Genomic DNA, 17,996 nt, shown 5'->3' on the forward strand with positions numbered 1-17,996 from the left:
TCAAGTGCTGGCATTTGCCTCTTCCTAGCTTTGCAACCTTGGCTAAGTATTTAACCTCTCTGAGCCTTAGTTTCCTCATCATTTCAGGTAAAATAACAGTATCCATTAAAGGGCATGAGAGCATTTCCTGACCATCCCTCCACCCTGTCACCCCACATATCCATGAGACTTTTATACAGTTCCTGTATGGTGTCTGATACAGAGTGGGTGCTCTCTAAATATTAGCTATTAGTATTTAGAAATGCCCTGTGTGACTGTCATGGCCCCAGTTACAGAAAGTGGAAGGGTGAAGAGACTTAGTGTGTTGTCTCCAAGGAGCAGGGCTTCTTGGATTCAAGTGCAGTCATAGGACTCAGTGACTGTCACAATAAGCAAGCTATGGAACTGCATTGGAAGAATTAAATCTACTTATTCAGCCTCCCAGGGCTCTTGGGAGACTTGAGATGACATACCTGAAAGCATTTTTTCAAACTTTAAAGTGATGTATAAATAATGTTATGTTTATTGAGCACATACATTGTTATCTCTTTATTCCTCTGTCAAGTGAGGTGGGTCACCTACATTTTATAGATGAGAAAACTGAGGCCCAGAGCTGAAGTGCTTGGGCCAAGGTCAACCAACTTTTAGTGAAAGGTTGTCACTAACCCAGAACTGAGTCAGAGAGGAGTGACTTGCCCAGAATCACATATGGCAGCACTGGATGAGAACCTGGATCTCTCAGTTTAAACTTTGTTGTGCCTTTGGAGTGCTGATGCCACTTTCAAGGATGAGAAAATGGAACTTATCGATCCATGGAGAGGATGATGATGTAACTGGGTGGCTTCCCATTCCAGCACCCCAGGCCCGTTTGGGCTGTTGGTGGGCACTGGGACCCTTGACCCACATCCTCCTGGAGCAGCTCTGACTCTGGCACCTGGCTTCCCCCAGATCCATAGGTAGCTTCCAGCAGTCCCCTTTCCCACAGTCTGGAGGAGGGCAGGGTCATGTTCTCCTTCAGCAACTCCTTCCCAGGGCACAAACCAAAATCCAGCAGGATGGAAGTGTTTTTATTATAGCTTTGGTCAGACAGGACGCGACTGGGGGCCGGTTTTATGGGGTGCTGGGGAGCTATCCAGACCCCCATCTCACCCCTTCCACAGGCAGAACATCCCCCCCCAGGGCCCGAGCCGAAGGGCTGCGCATCTCAGCCCCGGCAAGCGACTCTGCCAGACCTGTCTGCAGGCTTGGGCGGGCTGGCGGAAAGGGTGGGCAATAAAGTCTTATTGTACAAATACAGCACGGCCAGGGCGGAGCGGTTAACACAGCCGTCTGCCTCCTCGGGATCAGGACGGGCGCATGGGGCCAGGCTCTGCGGCGCAGGCTGTGGTGAGGGCGGGCCAGGACGTCTTAGCCGGGGAGGGCCAGCAGCCGGGCCGGGCAGCAAAGAGGTGGGCGGGGGATGGGTCATCCTCTGCCCGGCAGGATGGGGAGCCCCGGGGATGATCGGGAACGCGGGGAGCTCAATCGGAGTAGATGATGAAGCCGGAGAACGTGCTGTATTTGTTGCTGTTGCCGCCATGCGCTTTTCCTCCGTCGAGCTTGATGAAGACCTCATCGCCGGCGTCCAGGTGCAGAATCACGCTGTTGCTAGCGTAGTCATAGTTCTGGTCTGCGTCCTGCGCAATGGCGCTGGCCCGCACCTGAGGGGGTTGGGGAGTAGGGGATTAGGGATATGTGCCAGAGGGTTGGGAGAGGAGGGAAGGAAGTGGGGTCACGGAGGGAGGGGAACTATCAGAGGTAAGGCAGCAAGAGCTGCCCTAGAAGCCCCACCTCCAGCCCCATTAGGGCTCTCAGCCTGCCTCTTTCCCATTATCCTACCCACTTTTCCAATCACGTGTGTTTTAGGTGATTACAGAAGATCCCTGGATTTCTAGGGCTGGTGCAATCTGGGTATAAAGTGGGAGTCACAGTGGAGTCTACTTCCTTAACTTCTCTAGGTCTTACCATCTGGCCTGCTGAGAACCTCAATCACGGCTCCAGGATGGCTCAACCTGGAACCCTCTTGCAGAGAGGAATTCTCTGCATCCCCAAGGATGGAGGGCCCTTTGTGCTCATCATTCCTTCCTCTCTGCTTTAATTATAATAACAACGCCTTACTTTTCAGCCACATCCACCTGTTCTCATGTCAGAGAATGGACACTGGGCACACATTTGTCCCATTAGGTCAGGTGACTGTACCAATGCCAGGCTGCTGGTAAGCAGCCATCCTAATACCAGGGCCTGATTTTGGGACTCCTTGTCTGAAGTTCATTCTGGAGTCTGTCACATTGGAGCAGTGAGATGGAAGGTCTGGAAATTATTTCCCCTCCCAAGGCCCACATTGGGCCTGACATCTCCAAGGAGCTGTAGCTACTACTCCACTCAAAGAGGATTTCTGACTCCTGTCAGCCAGAGGTGGTAGAAAGAGTGTGGGAAGAAGGGAATCCTTACATCCCATTGTGATCCTCAGTCTGATCTAATATCCTTGCTGGTCCTTACTTTGATGGAGGAGGAGGGGGATAGGTAGGACAATGGGGGCAAGGGACAACCAGCATTTGGGTTTGAAGCTTGCCACTATCATGTTTGCAGGCTCTGACTGTAATCAAAAGGTATGAGTGTGGGTGATGGTGAACAAATTCCCTCCAGGCATTCCTCTTCCACAGCTAAGGCAACAGCAAGGCCTGAACCACAGGACCTGGGGCCTCTTCAGGATATCCTAGGTGGCCCATGGGAAGAGAAGAGCCATCTCCAAGGTTCTGGCTTGTGTTGGGGGGAGGCTGCATTGAGTGGGGTTCACTCAGCCAGGCTCCTCAACAGCCCCACTCCATCCCACCCCTTTCCTGAAAACAGCTCCCCCAAGGGTTGGTAGTCTGAGCTGTACCAATCCAAATTACGGGAGGGGCCCATCCTTCTGGGCAGGAGGCAGGACTACAGGTCAGCTGTGCCGGAGCTGCTGACTCAGCGGCAGTGCTGCAACGGGAGGACCCATCATATTCGCATGCAGACTGCCATGTCTTCCAGCCATCTTCTCTCCCTTCAACCTCTTCTTCCCCAACCTGGGAAGGAACTGTTTGGGGCACTTAACTGGGAAAACTCAAGGTCCTCCTAAAGGTGGGGAGATATCAAATGAGGGGGGAGACCTTGTTTGTCAAGACACTTATTTTCTCTGTTTAGAAAAGGATGGAGAAGATCCTGCCTCACCATTGTCACCTTTATAAAAGCGTTTTGATGGTGAAGAAAAAAAAATTTTTTAATCTTTTTGGGGTTTTGAGCTACTAGGAAAGAGCTCAAAGCAAGCAGGCAACTTCCATATTGTTCCCTGGGCTCTAATCCTGGTAGTATTTATTATTATGTATGCATTTCATTATCTTTGCTAATAAATTACTACTAATAACAATTATTTTTATTACCCAGATTAATTTAGCCTTAACTCATTAAAACAGTGTGCTTGTTAATAGCAAAATCCATTAGAATACAGTCATTTGTCACCAAGAATCTCCTGGTGATGTGACAGGCGTCAGAACTGTTACGCTTATGTTTATTATTTACTCACCACCATGATTGTTGCTGTGATTATCCTAATTATCCAGGGAGACAGGGAGAATTTATGCCCTTCCATGTTTATATGGTGAGGGATCCAGGAAGAGAATCCAGGGGTTCTGATTCTCTGCCCAAGACTAGAAACAGTTAAGGCACCCCACTCCTCCTGAGGACCAAGGGAAAGTTTGGGGAATTGAGGTTGCCATGGCAGCAGGAAAGCAAGTCTGGGACTTGTCAGGAGGGGGCGCTGTAGAATCACCTCCTCAAGGGCTGCCAGGAAGGGAGACTGAGGTAGTGGTCTGACCAGGGGCCTGGACGGGGTGAGGGAGAACCCAGGAAATGTGCCCTTTCCCCCCATCAATGCTGGGGTCTTGAGTATTCAGGTGTGCCTCCCATCAGCAGGGAGCCTTGCTTGCAGGAGACGCACACTTACTGGGTCCCGCCTGTGCCAGGCACTGTGCTCTGTGCTGTCTGAAAAGCAGAGGCTAGAGAGGATAGCTGGAGGCCCCTCTCCCACTATCAGATGAGAGGCTGATCTCCAGTTAGGTCTTTATACACCAGTCCTTGGTTTATATACCCCACCACCTCTCACCTCACTCAGACTCGTACCCAAGCCCCTGCCCATTTGTAATACTCACCTACCTGTAGGCCCCAGCATGTCCCCACACGGTCCCCTCTCTCTGAGTCCAATTTATCAATTTCACATTCTCCTTGACCATCTGACCTATGTATCTTTGAGAGAGCTGCAGGGAACTCACCTCATCCAGGGTACCAGCCCCAAACTAGAGCCCCTTTCTCAGGCTTTTCAGGTCCCCATGTCCTAATAACCACGGTTTGGTGCCATCAGGCTGTGCAGTGGTGACTCAAAACTACCCCTGGGGAGAGGGGCTGGTGGGACTCAGAGAAGGACAGATGGGAGGCCTCAGCACCAGGCAGAAAGGCGGTGACTTCCTCTCTCTCCATCTTGCCCAAGGAAGGGCCAGGGCACAGATGCAGCTCTGCCTTCCTGAAGAAATTCTGGAAGCATCTCTGCAGGAAGGAAGCCAGGAAGAAAAGCACAGAGCCCACAGTTGCCCTGGTCTTGAAGGCATGGAAGGTGCAAGCTCCCGTCTTCTGTTCCCATCCATTGTCCAGCCCTGTCATCTTTTTCTCTGCTCACTTGAGTGTCCTTTTCTACCTCTAAGTCAGTCATTCCCTACATCTGACCTTTTTATTTTCTCTCTAGCCATGTCCGTTCAACTTGGGGAGACCCAGGTTCACCATCCTCTTCCCCAACCCGGTTGGTCTGAGCCAGAGCAGGTTCCACTTAATCACTCCCTCCAGCCAACACATTTGGGGACAGGAGCTGCCAGTTGGACTTCTATCCCTCCACTAACGCAGTAACCACTGGGGTATGTTATTGTGCAGTTACTACTGTCTCCTTTGCAGAGACCATGAGGTCCTTGAGGGCAAGCAGATTGAACCCCTGGAACCAAGCCCCAAACCTAGCTCCTAGTAGTGGCTCAAAATTAATAGGTAGAATTATTAGCGAGATTAAATGAGCCTCTTGGATAATCTGGAAGGAGAGTTCACCAACTCTCCTGGGGGAGGGGGACATCTGTCCCACTATTTGTCATTTGTTTGTTTGTTTCTTTTAAGATTTTATTTATTTATTTTTAGAGAGAGGGGAAGGGAGGGAGAAAAAGATCAATGTGTGGTTGCCTCTTGTGTGCCCCCAACCGGGGACCTGGCCCGCAACCCAGGCATATGCCCTGACTGGGAATCGAAACTGTGACCCTTTGGTTTGCAAGCTGGCGCTCAATCCACTGAGTCATACCAGCCAGAGTTGTCTTGCTTTTTGGAGGAGGGGAAGAAATGATTTGAGTAAATGTTAAAATGCTAGGTGTTTGAAACCCCCAGTTAAAGCCACCTCCTTTCTTCTGCTAGCCTGTGTGGTCCCATCTCCTTGTCAGGCTTGGTCAATGCCCTGCCCCTGCTGGAAGGGAAAGAGGCTTTCAAGTTGGTTTTGCATCCCAGTGACTGACGCAAATGCCCCTGCCTTGAGCACACACCATCTGTGTGGGGCCTTGTCTTGCCTAATCTGGGTGGTCTTGCTGCCACCTCCTGAGGTGGCACATGGTCTAGAGCCCACTGGTGGTCTGATGACCACTTCCCTCTCCAGACAAGCTGGGCCCCCAGCCCCTGAAATCTTAGCTTGGTGCCAGCCCAAACTTTCTTTGGAAAAGGAATAAATTCCATTGACGAAGGTGACATTGCTGCATCCCTTATTTGTGATTAATAAGGGGAATCGTGGAGCTGTCTGCAGAATGAGCCCTCACAGGATACTGGGGCCTTCCTTTCGGTCAGGAACCAAGGACAAAGAGGAGATACAAGAAGCCTGACAGACACAAGTGGGAGAGAGACACCCGAAGAACGGTGGCGTGTGTGTGTGTGTGGAGGGGGGTAGTTAAACCCAGGAGAGGGAGGCCAGAAACCCAGAGAGACACAGATAGGACTGGTAGACAAGAGAGAGAGGCACAAGAGGCAGAGAGAGAGAAGAAAGAGTCAGGGGAGAGGCAGAAACTAGAGGAAGAAGCAGGCTGTGAGGAGAGAAATGTGTTTTGGGGGTACTCCTTACAAGCACCTGTCGGCCAGCTTATTGCTGACTCCCACCCCCAAGCCAGGGTCTAGCTCAGGGCAAAGCTGTAGTGGGAAGGGCTCCAACAGAGTCGTGAGTCTCAGTTGCAGGAGGTGCCTTTCAAATTCCCACTAGCCTAGCTTTAGTTCTGACCTGAGCAGGTCCTCTTCTTCCACAAAAATTCTTGGCGTGACAATCCCCCCACCCCTCCCCCAGAGCCCCCAGGCCACTGCAATCTGGAAGCACTGGGAAGGGACCGGGTATCAAAAGGCAAGGGAGCTGAGCAAAACTGTTGCCCTGGGGCAGCCTTAGGGTCGAGATTGGTCCTGGGTAGCAGTTCCAAGAAAAGCACCATGCACTGCGGGTCCTGGTACGAAAGACCTTGCATGCTTGACACCTTCCAGCTCTGATCTCTGGGATGGGGACAGGAACTAAAAGCATTCCCCCACACTCCAGGAGTCAGGACTTCAGCTGGGAAACCAAGAGAAGAGGGAGTTTCCACCTCTTTGCCCGGCCTCAGGAGGAAAAACTTTCCCCTCTGCCCTCAGGCCACCTTTTTATTCCCGTGGCTCTTACACAGTGCCAAGGGGCCTTGTAGTTCCGGGTTTTGAAAATGGTGTCAGATCAGCCCAGTGATCCCTTCCCAAGAACGGGGGATGTATTGCAGCTCAGGCTTTGCGCACCCGCCTCCCTTTGCCCAAAACATCTAAAGCTCGCCTTCTCGGCTTGGGAGCATAGCCTGGGAGCCCACATGCGCCGAGGCTGCCTATTCCCATTTTGCTCTCCCCTAATCTCCCGCTGGTGTCAACTAGGCTCCCAGCTCTCAGACGCCGTTTCCCAAGGGCCAAGGGCCCAAGGGCCAGTCCGCGCTCCCGGGAGATCCTGCGCTCTTACTAGTTCATCTCCCGCATTTCCATGCGGCGGGTGCCCAGCAGCGTCTGCCTTGGAGTTGGCGCCCAGGAATTGAGGCTTTAGGGGCACCAGCCAGTCCCGACCGTCCCCCGCATGCGATGCCTTGAGCCGGACTGCTGTAGGGTTTTCACCAGCGCCCTCCGACTCTGACCTGGTACCCATACGCCTCGGACTCCTTGCCTTCCCTACCCCAAGGCCAACCCCGTGCCCCCGCCGGGCCCACCTGGCCGTTCTTGCAGAGGTCAGCCCACATACTGGTGCCGTCGCCGCCTCGCATGAGGACGTGGTAGGTGAAAAAGTAGGTGCCAGGAATGTTGCACGTAAACTTGCCGCTGGTCGCGTCGTAGTTGTTGCCTAGATTGGTGACCACGTCGTCGAACTTGAGTACCTCGTAACCCTCGTGAGGATTCTTGAGGCCGGCATAGAAGGCCACTCGCGGCACCGTGGTGTAGGTGGCGGTGCTGATGGCGCCACTGCCCCCCGTGCCCGGCAACCCGGGAGGGCCGGTCTTGCCCGGCTCACCCTTCTCCCCCGGCGGCCCTACAGGGCCTGGAGGACCCGGGTCCCCGGGGGGTCCGGGGGGTCCAGGCTTGCCTGTGCGGCCCGGCTTCCCCTGGGGGCCCTGCAGCAGCGTGGAGGGCGGGGGCGCGCCGCTCTGTTCGCTCAGGGCGTCGCCGCCGTCGGGCCGAGCGCCGGAGCCGGGGCCCCGCGCGGGGTAGGGGTCGCACACCATTCGGCAAGTGCCCAGCATCTCATAGTGGCCGTCCGGGCCGCCCGAGCTCACCAGCACGGGAATGAGCACCACCAGCACCAGCAGCATCACCACACCCGCGGCAGCCGCCAGCAGAGTCTTACGGCCGGCGCGGAACCTGGGGAGCGCCGGGCCACCCGGCCGCACCGTCGGGGCAATGGTGCCGGCGGACGGGAGGCGCGGGCGGGGTGCCCGCGCTCAAGGGCGCTTCGGCGGGGCAGCGGGCATGGGGCTGGACCCGGGGCGCCGCGCTGCGCGAGATGCGCTGCCGAGCCCAGCCTCCGGGTCCTGCCTCGCGCCTCCCTCCCGCTGCGCGGCCCGACTGAGCGCGGCAGCCGCAGCCTCCCGCCTAGCTCCTCCCGCCTCCTAGGGTTGGGGCCACCGCCCCCTCCGCCCCGCCCCGCTCCGCTCCACCCGCTTCGCTTGACACAGCGCCCGCGATGGGTTGGGCCGAAGGCGGGGCCGGCGCCTAATTGGGCCGCGGACAGTAGGGCTCCGCCCACATAGGGGGGCGGGGCAGAGGGGGCGGTACCGCGGAGGGGAGGACCCGAGCCTGGAGAGGGAGAATCTGGGACCGAGATGAGGAGGGGGCGTGAGTCTGAGAAGGGGAAGGGGAGAGAAGGGACCAAAGGACGAATGGAAGAGTGGGCCACCGGGAGAGTTAGAGCCGAGGGAGACTGGGAGAGAAGAGGACTCGAGGGTCGGTTACAAGGAAAACCAAAAGAGACAGAAAGGCGAGAGGGGCCACGGTCCGCAGGGGGCGGGGGCTGGAGGGGGGCACCCTGGTCTGCAGGGGACAAAGAAAGAGATTGAGGGGAGGACGGAGCGGGGAACAGAAGGGACGAGAAAGAGGGTTATGAGGGGGGAGCAGAGGAGGAGGAAAAAGGAGGATGGGGATGGGGCCATCCCGCACTCAGGACTCTAAGACCACCCACCCGGGAGATCCAGGGGAGATTGTCTGCCTGCCTCTCAGGGCAACCAGCGGGCTCCCAAGTACTGACAGCAGCCACCCTCTCCTCGTTTCTGGCTCCTGGCTGTTCCCGGACCCGTCTTCCCCAGAAAGGGGCAGAATCTTCTACCTACTCCTCCCCTCCTTTGACCCTTCCTCGCCGGGCTCCAGGCCAGGCCAGGCTGCTTTATCATGAGGGACAGGGGCGGGGGGGGGGGTGCCTCCATCTTCCTCTGATCTTTTCCCTTATCTTTTTTTAGACAGGAAAAACTGGGCGCCCTAAGAAAGTGGGCACCCCACATTATTTCTTCATTCTGACCAGTACAAATTTGTCCATCCTCCAAAGTTGAGCTCACCCAGCCCCTCAGCTCCTCCTCGCCACCCCAGCCTTCTCAGCAGCCCCTTAGTTCTTCTCCCTATCAGGTTGCATGAGACAATCCTCTTCCTCAAGTGCAGCAAAGTGTTTAGGTTGCATAAACTGAAATGTGTCTGCTTCCATAAAAATATTTGTCACATAATTTGAGGCCCAGCTCGGGCTACTTCACTGCTCCTCCTTCACCCTCCTTTATCCAGCCCACCATGGGGGGCTCTGCCTTTTGGACGACTCTGGCCACTGCTAAAGGATTATCCTTCAATCTCTTACCTCCTGAGAGGTCCACACTCTAATTCTCCCTGCTGACCTGACGCCGGGTTGTTATGATGGGTCCTTATGATGCTGTTCTGGCTCCCTCTATTCAAGGCTGAGATTGCTTAACCTCACCCAGAGCTGGGTGGGTGAAAGGGACAGCGGGATACCAAGTGGGGGGCTGCGAGAGAGGACCTTCCAAGCACTGATGGCTGATCCCAGGTTAGAGTGACACCCACGGCCAAGGAGGGAGTTAAAACAATTCAACAGATAGCATTTATCCAGGCCTTACTATGTGTGTGCCAGGCCCTGTGTTGAACACTTTAGGTATGCCATCACACTTGACCCTCACACCAATCCATAGAGGTAAAATCCATCATTATTCTCATTTTACAGAAGCTCTGGCAAATTACGAGATTGCCCAAAGTCTTACAACTAATAAGTGGCAGAGTAGGGATTCAAACCCTCAGCCTGGCTCCATACTCTTCCAACCTCCGCGCCATTAAGTCTCTGGGTGCTGTTCAGTGACCGAAGGGAGGAAGGTGTCAAGTGCAGGGGGCGCTCCCGGCAGCTAGCGCTCCCCAGGCTCAGGAATTGTCTTCAGCTCTCGGCTGTCAGTGAGGTCTCCTGTCCCCCCACCGCGGTTTCCCCCAGTATGAGTCGCCGAAGAGCGACAGGGCTGGTGACCCGAGGGATAAGTGCACGGTCATTAGCCTGTGATTTGTATACCCCACCCCCTTGGCTCGCAAGCAAACGGGTCCCTCCTCCGTTACGCCGCTGGGGCTCATCTGCCACCCCCAGCCCCGCGAAGCTCTCCCAGAACCCGCCTGAGAAATTGCGGCGGCCGCCCGAGGCCGAGGAGGGGCGGGAGCACCCTCCGCCCGCGCTCTCCCGGGCGTCCAGGGCGGCCCGCCCCCCGCCCAGAAAGAACGCCTGCTCCCCTGGCGCGGTGTGGCGTCTCTGTCAGCCCAGGCGGATTCTCCCCGCTTCGCTGGAGTGGAAAATAACGGCTTCAAACTTTGCAGAGAGGAGCTGGTGCCAGCACTTTAATTAACAGCCATCTTGGCCTGTGAGCCTGGGCCACCGGCCCGCGTCTCCCCGGGCTCGCCAGGCCCTGCCCCAGCCCCACCCAAGTCCCGAAGGAGGTGAACCCTCGCCGCGGCGTCGGGTGCCTCTTTCCGAGGGAGATGCGGATCTGGCTGATGGGGGCGGGTGCTGCCTTGGTGAGGGGCTCTCCTCAGCTTCATACCTGAGGACCCCCAGCACTCTCACCCTACCAACCCAACCCAAGTTCTCTAAGCCTGGCGGGTGAAGATTCTGGAATTAGAGACCTGCGTGCCAATGCCAGCTGCTGATTCTAGGCTCGTCGGTGAATCTGCAGCGCCTCAAGTGTTCTCCTCCGGAAAGGGGGTTGTGAGGATTAAATGAGATACAAGGAATGGAAAGCGCTGGGCTCAGTGTCAGACCTTGTAATGTACCCAGTAAACGGTGGCTAAGAAAATTATTCCACCCCAAGGCTAAGAAGCTCTTCCACCACCTCACACTTTGGGTCTCCTGGTCCTACCTTCTTCCTACAGGCTGCTGTGCTGGGCACTAGCAGAAGAGGACAATGGCCTATCCTTCAAGGTTCAGAGACAGGACTAGATGACTGAGGAAGGAACCCTGGAATTCTGGCTCCCAAGCTTCTCCCTCAACCACTTGCGGAGATCAGGGATCCAGGTTTTCAGAAAGGGCAAGAGGTGAGCTATGAGGAGAGGGAGGGCAGCACTATCTGTAGCTAGGATGTACCAGTGCTGGGGGCTGAAGGCCCAGCATCGCTTTTCCTCTTGTGAGTGGGAGCTTCTCCACTCCTACAGCCCCATCAGTCCAGGGGTGGGGAGAGGGTGCGGGTCATTTAGGTTATGTGGAGGGTGCAAGAAAGTGGTTAAGTTCTGCATTTATGTATGGCTGACTTTAGGGAACTGGGTGGCTGTTCTGTGGTGCTTTGGAGTTCTTTGTGTGAATGTGAGTGAGTGGGTGTGAATGTATCAGAGACTGTGTTTGTGTTAGTGTGCGCCTGGGTTTGTGAGTGACGAGTCATCAGCTGGCAAATCTGCATTCATTTGTTCACTCAGTAAACATTTACTGAAAACACCTAGTGAGGCATTGCCAGGTGGTAGTGGTGGTGTGTTCAAAAATAAATTAGACATAAGCTGTACCCCAGAGGAGCCCACTCTTTGGCAGGGATGACAGGAAGGAAGAACTGATAAATGCTATGATAATTATTGCAGCGAATATTTTTTGAGCATGTACTAAGTGCAAGATCTTGTTCTAAGGCACTTTATGTGGATTCGTCGGCAGCCGTCCGTCTCGAGAGACGATGGTGTAGCTTCTTAAGAGTCTATCTGCACCGCCGAGAATGGTTGTGCAGTCCGACTCGGGAGTGACACGGTATCTGTCTCCTCCCGTGTTGAATCGACATCTTGCGATGACGCTGGAGTGTCCTCTCCAGTGAAGCTGAAGCTACAGAGCCTGGGCAGGGTGATACGGAGGGTCTGCTGTTGCCCATGCTGCAGACCCCCCCTCTCTTTGCAGCTGAAGGGTCCAAGGGAAAGACGGAGTCAATACAGCTTGGCTTCAGGTGCGCCGCAGGAGTTGCCGGTGTTGACTACAACGTCAAACCGCCTTAGGGACTCCGGCTCCGGATTTTCTGTCGGGGTTTACTCCCTTAGCCTTTCCCCTGAAGAGGTATGCCGCAAGGCAGCAGAGGTTTTTTGGAATCAGAGTTTTCCTTCTCTGATGTACCCTGACTGGAAGATCGAACCAGCGACACTTAGCTCGCAGGCCGACGCTCAATCCACTGAGCCAAACCAGCCAGGGCTCATGTGGATTATCTTATTTAAATTTAACAACCTATTATTAGCATGGACCCAAAACTATTACATGGCTTATGCCATTTAATATGAATAACCCCATGAGGTAGGTACTCTTATTTTCCCATTTTATAGCTGAGGAAACTAAGTCTTGGGCAGAGGTTTGTAGTAGGTGTTATGAAGCACAGATGGAAAACTCGCTGCCCAGAGGATTCCAGGAAGACCTTACAGGGAATGTGTCATTTTCCCATTTATTTATCCATTCATTCATTCACCTTCCATCCATTACATAAACCAATAGTGACTGTCCACCATATTCTTATCATCACAGGACACAGTGATGATCATGAAAAGACTTCTGACCTCAGTGTCCTGGCAGAAACCTGAGCAATTAAACAAGCAACTATCTAGATTGACAAGTAAGTTGCTTGGGAATGTGTGGAGTGCATTAGGAGCACAAGGCTGTGTTGCCTGAATTCATCTGGAGGCAGGGAATCATGGGAAACTTCCTGGAGGAGGTGATATTTAAGTTAAACTCTGATGAAAGGATGGCAAGGTGAAGAGGATGGCCACCAGAGGTGGAGGAGAGAAGGAGGGAGGGAGGGAGGGAAGGAGGATAGATCATTTCAGACAGAGGGAACAGCATGTGCTAAGAACAAGTTTGCAGTGCCTTGTGCCTTATGGGCTGTGACAAAGAATATATAATTTATCCTGAAGGCAATTAGAAACTGCTGAAGGGTGTTGAGCAAGTGATATAATCAGATTTTTCAGATTAGAAAAATCACTCTGGCTATTGTGGGGAGCAGGGATTAAAATAGAGTAAGAGTATCATAAGGAGATTATGTTCGAGGCAGTTGCAGTGGTCCAGGTAAGAGCTGATAGTGTCCTGATCTGGATGGGATGAGGTTGGGCAGGGGACTTCCAGGCTTCTGGAAAGATCTTGAAATGTTTGTGAAATGAACTAAGGATGGACGAATGTTGTTGCTCTTACCTGGGTACCTATATACTCCAGGCACTTGACATACTTTATTTCAGTTAATCCTCACTGGAAGTCTAAGAAGTAAGCATGTTGGAGATGAGGATGCTGAGGCTCGGAGAGCTTAAGTAACTTGCCCAGATCACACAGCTAGTAAGAGGGAGCGTCAGAATTAAATATCAGGTGTGTTTGACCCTAGGTCGGAGCTCTTTACCATTCAGCCCAGGAGGCACACACCTGATCAGGAAAACAAAGAAAGGCACTCTAGGGAGAAAAAACAGCTTGCGCCAAGGCCCATAGAAAAAAAAAGAGGCATATTTTTGTTTTTTGGTTGAAGACACCGGTCTACAGCCCTGGCTTGGGCAGGATGGGGACCTGGGCACCAAGAGGCAGAGGCTGGCTTTCAAGATCCAGTTAGGCTGCCAACTTTCCATGCATGTTTGGGAAGTCTTATCACACTCAAGGGCTTCTGTTTCTTTCTCTGGGTTGGAGAATTGTCCAGGGCAGCTCTGAAAGGCTGTGATTTCATGTTACAGAAAACTCTTCACTAACATCCACTAAAATATTTTTAATCCCTTCATGACATTTAAACTCAGACACTTCTGGATCCCCCATGGGAAAAGCCTCTATCATTTCAGCCCCTTTGGGGGAGGGGCATTTGGACAGAAAGTGTGGGACGATGGAAGTTGTGTTGTAATTTAGCAGAGGGGGGCAGGACACACCTCAGTGAGCTGAACCAGGCTGTGACTCAGAACTTTTGAATCTGGCCAGGTCTCAGAGTTTAGTGAGGAACCGTCCCCAGAAGCCCCCCCTCCAACCCCATATCCTAAGACAGAGAGTGGGACTAGAGGGCAGAGCCCAAGTACCCAGGTCATAAGCAGGTTTTCTCATGCTCCCTCACCAGAGAACTCTGTGCCTTGTGCTTGGGGGTTCCAGAGTGATGCCCAGCTCTGGGCCTCCTCCCCCCCACCCTCTCTGACCTGCAGCCATCTGCCACCCATCCCAAATTCAGCTCCAGGCAGGCAGTTCCACAAAGGCCCTGCTGTAGGACAGGAGACCTCATCGAAGGGGCCTTCTCCCCTCAGCCAAGCCTGCACCTCCTAGCTGCATGTATAAGTAATGAGGCTCCGCAGTCCCAACAGGAACCAATATAATGGCAGGTTCGTGGGGTCAGCCTGGGAGACAGATAGCGGGATGCGGGAGTGACAGGCAGTGCAATTATGCTGAGCCTCCTGCAAAGGCGCAAAGAGAAGATCCCGGCTGGCCAGCATGGTTTCCTGTTCCACAGGCCTGAGTCTTCCAGTCACCCCAGCCTCCAGCCCCAAATTCCAGGTGAGGTTGGGGAATGCAGGGAGGCAGAAGGAAGAGAAGTGGGGAGAGGCAGTGGAGGAGGGACTGGGTCTGATGGGCAGCAGCTGGTTTTCCTAGGTTCTGAGGAGTGGGGCATAAGGGAGAAAGCCACCTTTTCCCCAGGATAATGAGGAAGGTTTTGTTCTTTATTGGAAGCCCCGCTCTTTCTAGGAAAAAACCTATTTTCTTACATTCCCACCCCAAGATAGCTACAACTTAAGTTCTGAAAAGGTCTTAGAGACCCTTCCTTTGACAGACAGGGAAACTAAGGCTCAGAGAGGGCAAATGGCTTGTCCAAGGTCATAGGCCTATTTGAAGCAGAGCCTGATGGGAGCCCTGGGGTTCTTTTCAGGACCCCACTGGTGGGGGTCAGGGGCCTAGGGGAGGAGGAGGTGATTGTTCACCCCTGTGCTAGGTGGTCTCCACAGACCCTCTGAGGTGGTAGTGAAGGGTGGGGCTCAGGGAGGTCTCACAGCCAGGTGTGGGGGTTGCAAGTCTAGCTGCAGCAGTGTCCTGGGAGAGCTCAAATCAGCCAGGGTTGTGGGTGGCCCAGCCCTCCATTCTGTGTTCAGAGAGAGGTCTCTGAGCACTTTAACTCCATAAATCTGAGGACAGGGGTGACTGAGAGATATCTCTGAGGTGACAGAGCCAGGAAAGCAGTGGTGCTTAGTAAATGTCCTTTAAACCCAACCCCTGAACAGGGCCAGCTTCAGGGATGTGCAGCCTGTTCATCAGCAAAGGCCCTGCACTCAGAAGAGATCTGTGCTTGGTTTAATACTCTGCTGTCATTGCATTGAAATTCTTAACAACTTCTGGACAAAGGCCCTCTTATGTTCATTTCACAGTGGGCCCTGTGAATGATGTAGCTGGTCCTGCCCCTGAACCAGAAATATGGTTTGTTCTTGGAGAGGCTCTCCTAGTCCCACCCTGCCCCAGCCCCACCCCAAGATGCCCCAAGTGGAGGGGAACACAGAGCTAGGAGAAGCTGGAGTGTAGTGGGCTTCCTGGGGGTCCCCATTCTATAATGGTTGACTGTGTATGTGCGAGTTTGGAGGAACTTGGCTGCTCCTTCCTGTCAGCCTCGGCCTCACCTACAGGCCTGCACTTTTCCTGTGTGTCAGTGTGCTTATCACTGACCTAGGCTCGGGGGTGCCAGGCCACAGGACTCCTGGTCTCAGCTGGAGTGCCCTCTCCTTCAGGAGACAGAGCCCCTCTGCTTACTTTCACCCCCTCCCCTGCTCAGGCAGGAGGGGCTGCTGCAGGGGTGGGGTGGAAGGCTTTAATTAAGCCCCAGCCAGGCAGCAGGCAGTGGGCACCGGCAGGCTGACTTTTCCTGCTATAGATCTGCTCTCTGGGAGAGGCACTAGCCGGCTGGCTTAGGCTTTGGCTGGGCTATTTTAGGAATATTCTTAACTCTTCCTGTGCCACTGCCATCACTGGACCTCTCATCCAGAGCACATGCCAGCTTCAGACTGTCCTCCTCCTGATCCCTCCTCCCAGTGCCTGCTGTTCCTTTCTGGCAGCTGAGAAGGTCACAGTTTTCTTGGGAGTGGGGCCAATTGCCTTTCACCAAGGAAAGTTCCCAGCGCAGGTCTTCCGAACCCTCTTTTTGGCCCTGTCCTGTGCCCTCTCTCTCCCCCACTCATCAGAGCTCTGGACTAAGGAGACTAGCATATTAGAGCATCGCCAGAGCCCCTTCTTTCCATCTTATGAAATTGGGATAGTTAACCCCTCCCCCTCCCAGTGGAAACAGCTACCCTAGGCCCCCAGAAGGAAACGAAAAGCCACAGTCCTGGCTTCCACCCTCGGGCTGAGCAGCGGCACCTACCTGCCTGTCTTTGATGCTCCAATTGGGGTGCTCACACAAGTAGTCAAAGCCACACAATGTCATGGGGTTCCTGCTCCCTATTTTTTCTCCCACTCCAATGCCTAGCTTCTCAGACAAATATAGGTCAGGATAGAGGCATTACCTGTGCAAGGCCAAGGGGAGTCCAACTGGGGGCCGGGAAGGTCCAGCATTAATAAATCTGAAATGGTAGATAAGATAGGGAAAAAGATCTCAGTTCACCTGGTGTCAGGGGTTTCTGTGTCCATGCGGGTCCTGCCTGAGCTGGGAAGTCCCTCCCAGGACCTCAGTGCCATCCCTCAGGCACATGCCTTTTGGGACTGGGAGTTGGAAGCTGCCGCCATGTGCTATTGGAAAACTTGACCAACGACTCCACACAAATGCCCACCGGCTGGTGGTGTGCCTGACACCTAGGTGGCCACCGGACATAGAGGATCAATAATCAATAATTAATCTCTGTCTGAGAAGGCTCACCAGGTGGCCTGGGCCACAGTGTTGATGGTCTAGGGCAAGTGAGCCCTTCCCACAGGTCGCACCTAACTTCCCCACCTCCAGGTTTTCACAACCACCCTGGCTCCAGAAGTGACGGGGCAGACTGCGAGTGGAAGGTGAAGCCAGGGGAAAGATCTTTAGTTCCCCTCAGGGGTGGCAGAGGGGGCTCTTGCGATGGAGGTCACTGAGCTGCAAGTCTTCCAGCCTCCAATTCAGAAAGATTCAGATGGATTTAGCAAGGTGTCCTGGGGAAGATTTTGCGTTTAGTACCCTCTAGGGACTCAGGGAGAATTCCCTGTGTCTTTTAAAAAGTAAGAAGACCCCTCCCTTTACCCCTAACTGAGAGACATGATAAGAGGCAAGAGGCTGGCTGTGAGGGGACCTGTCCCCATCAGGCAGAGACGGTGCAGGCTTCCTGAGATGGAGGCATGGATGAGGAGATTTCTGGCTCAACAGTTTCGATGGCGACACACTGGGGAACACAGGCTAACCTTGGCAAAGCTAGGAGCTGAATCCAGGCGTCCTGGCCACCTGCCTCTCAGTTCAGCACCCCCACCCCAATCCCCACCCCCGTATTCCTTCCCCATCAGCTTCCTGACTTAGAGCCCCAGCTGGCGGAGGGTGTCTTGCTCCTCAGCAGCTGGGATTTGTAAATATTTATAGGAACATGGAATAGATCAGTAGCTGACAAGCCCAAGAAGTGGACAGGGGCCCTGCCCAGAGCTCAGTAGCTTCGTTCTCCCTTCCCCACAACCTGACCTGATTTGAGGGAGCCCAGGATGACAGAGATGGGGGTAATGAAGCAGGGCATGGGGCTGGCAGGCTCCACATTCAGAAACACAAGCTCAAAGGATGCATGTGTCCTTCTGCGCTGCTTCTACACACTCAGTCACTTGTGTCCTTCCACGCTCCACCACTTCACCGCAACATGTGCTCATACCCCAATGCCACCCTGCCCCTGCCCTCACACACATTCTTTCAACACTCATGTACAGTCACTGTCACACTCACGTGTGAATACACACATCTTCTAACTCCCACATCCACATCGATGCTCACCCTCATGCT

The 17,996-nt window shown here is 53.9% G+C and overlaps 1 protein-coding gene across 1 annotated transcript; it reads right to left on the reverse strand.

Annotated features, from left to right (window-relative positions):
* Positions 1 to 1,030: 1,030 nt before the first annotated feature.
* C1QL1 (complement C1q like 1) lies at positions 1,031 to 8,146 on the reverse strand. The gene is made up of 2 exons (XM_090292287.1): positions 7,311 to 8,146; positions 1,031 to 1,679 (listed from the first exon to the last, which is right to left on the reverse strand). The coding sequence occupies exons 1-2, from the start codon at positions 7,905 to 7,907 to the stop codon at positions 1,500 to 1,502; spliced, it is 777 nt and encodes a 258-aa protein (XP_090148413.1). The 5' UTR covers positions 7,908 to 8,146; the 3' UTR covers positions 1,031 to 1,499.
* Between the last annotated feature and the right edge of the window lie 9,850 nt (positions 8,147 to 17,996).

Source organism: Furipterus horrens, unplaced genomic scaffold, assembly GCF_987537825.1.
Source record: "Furipterus horrens unplaced genomic scaffold, mFurHor1.1.pri manual_scaffold_11, whole genome shotgun sequence".
Classification (NCBI taxonomy): domain Eukaryota; kingdom Metazoa; phylum Chordata; class Mammalia; order Chiroptera; family Furipteridae; genus Furipterus; species Furipterus horrens.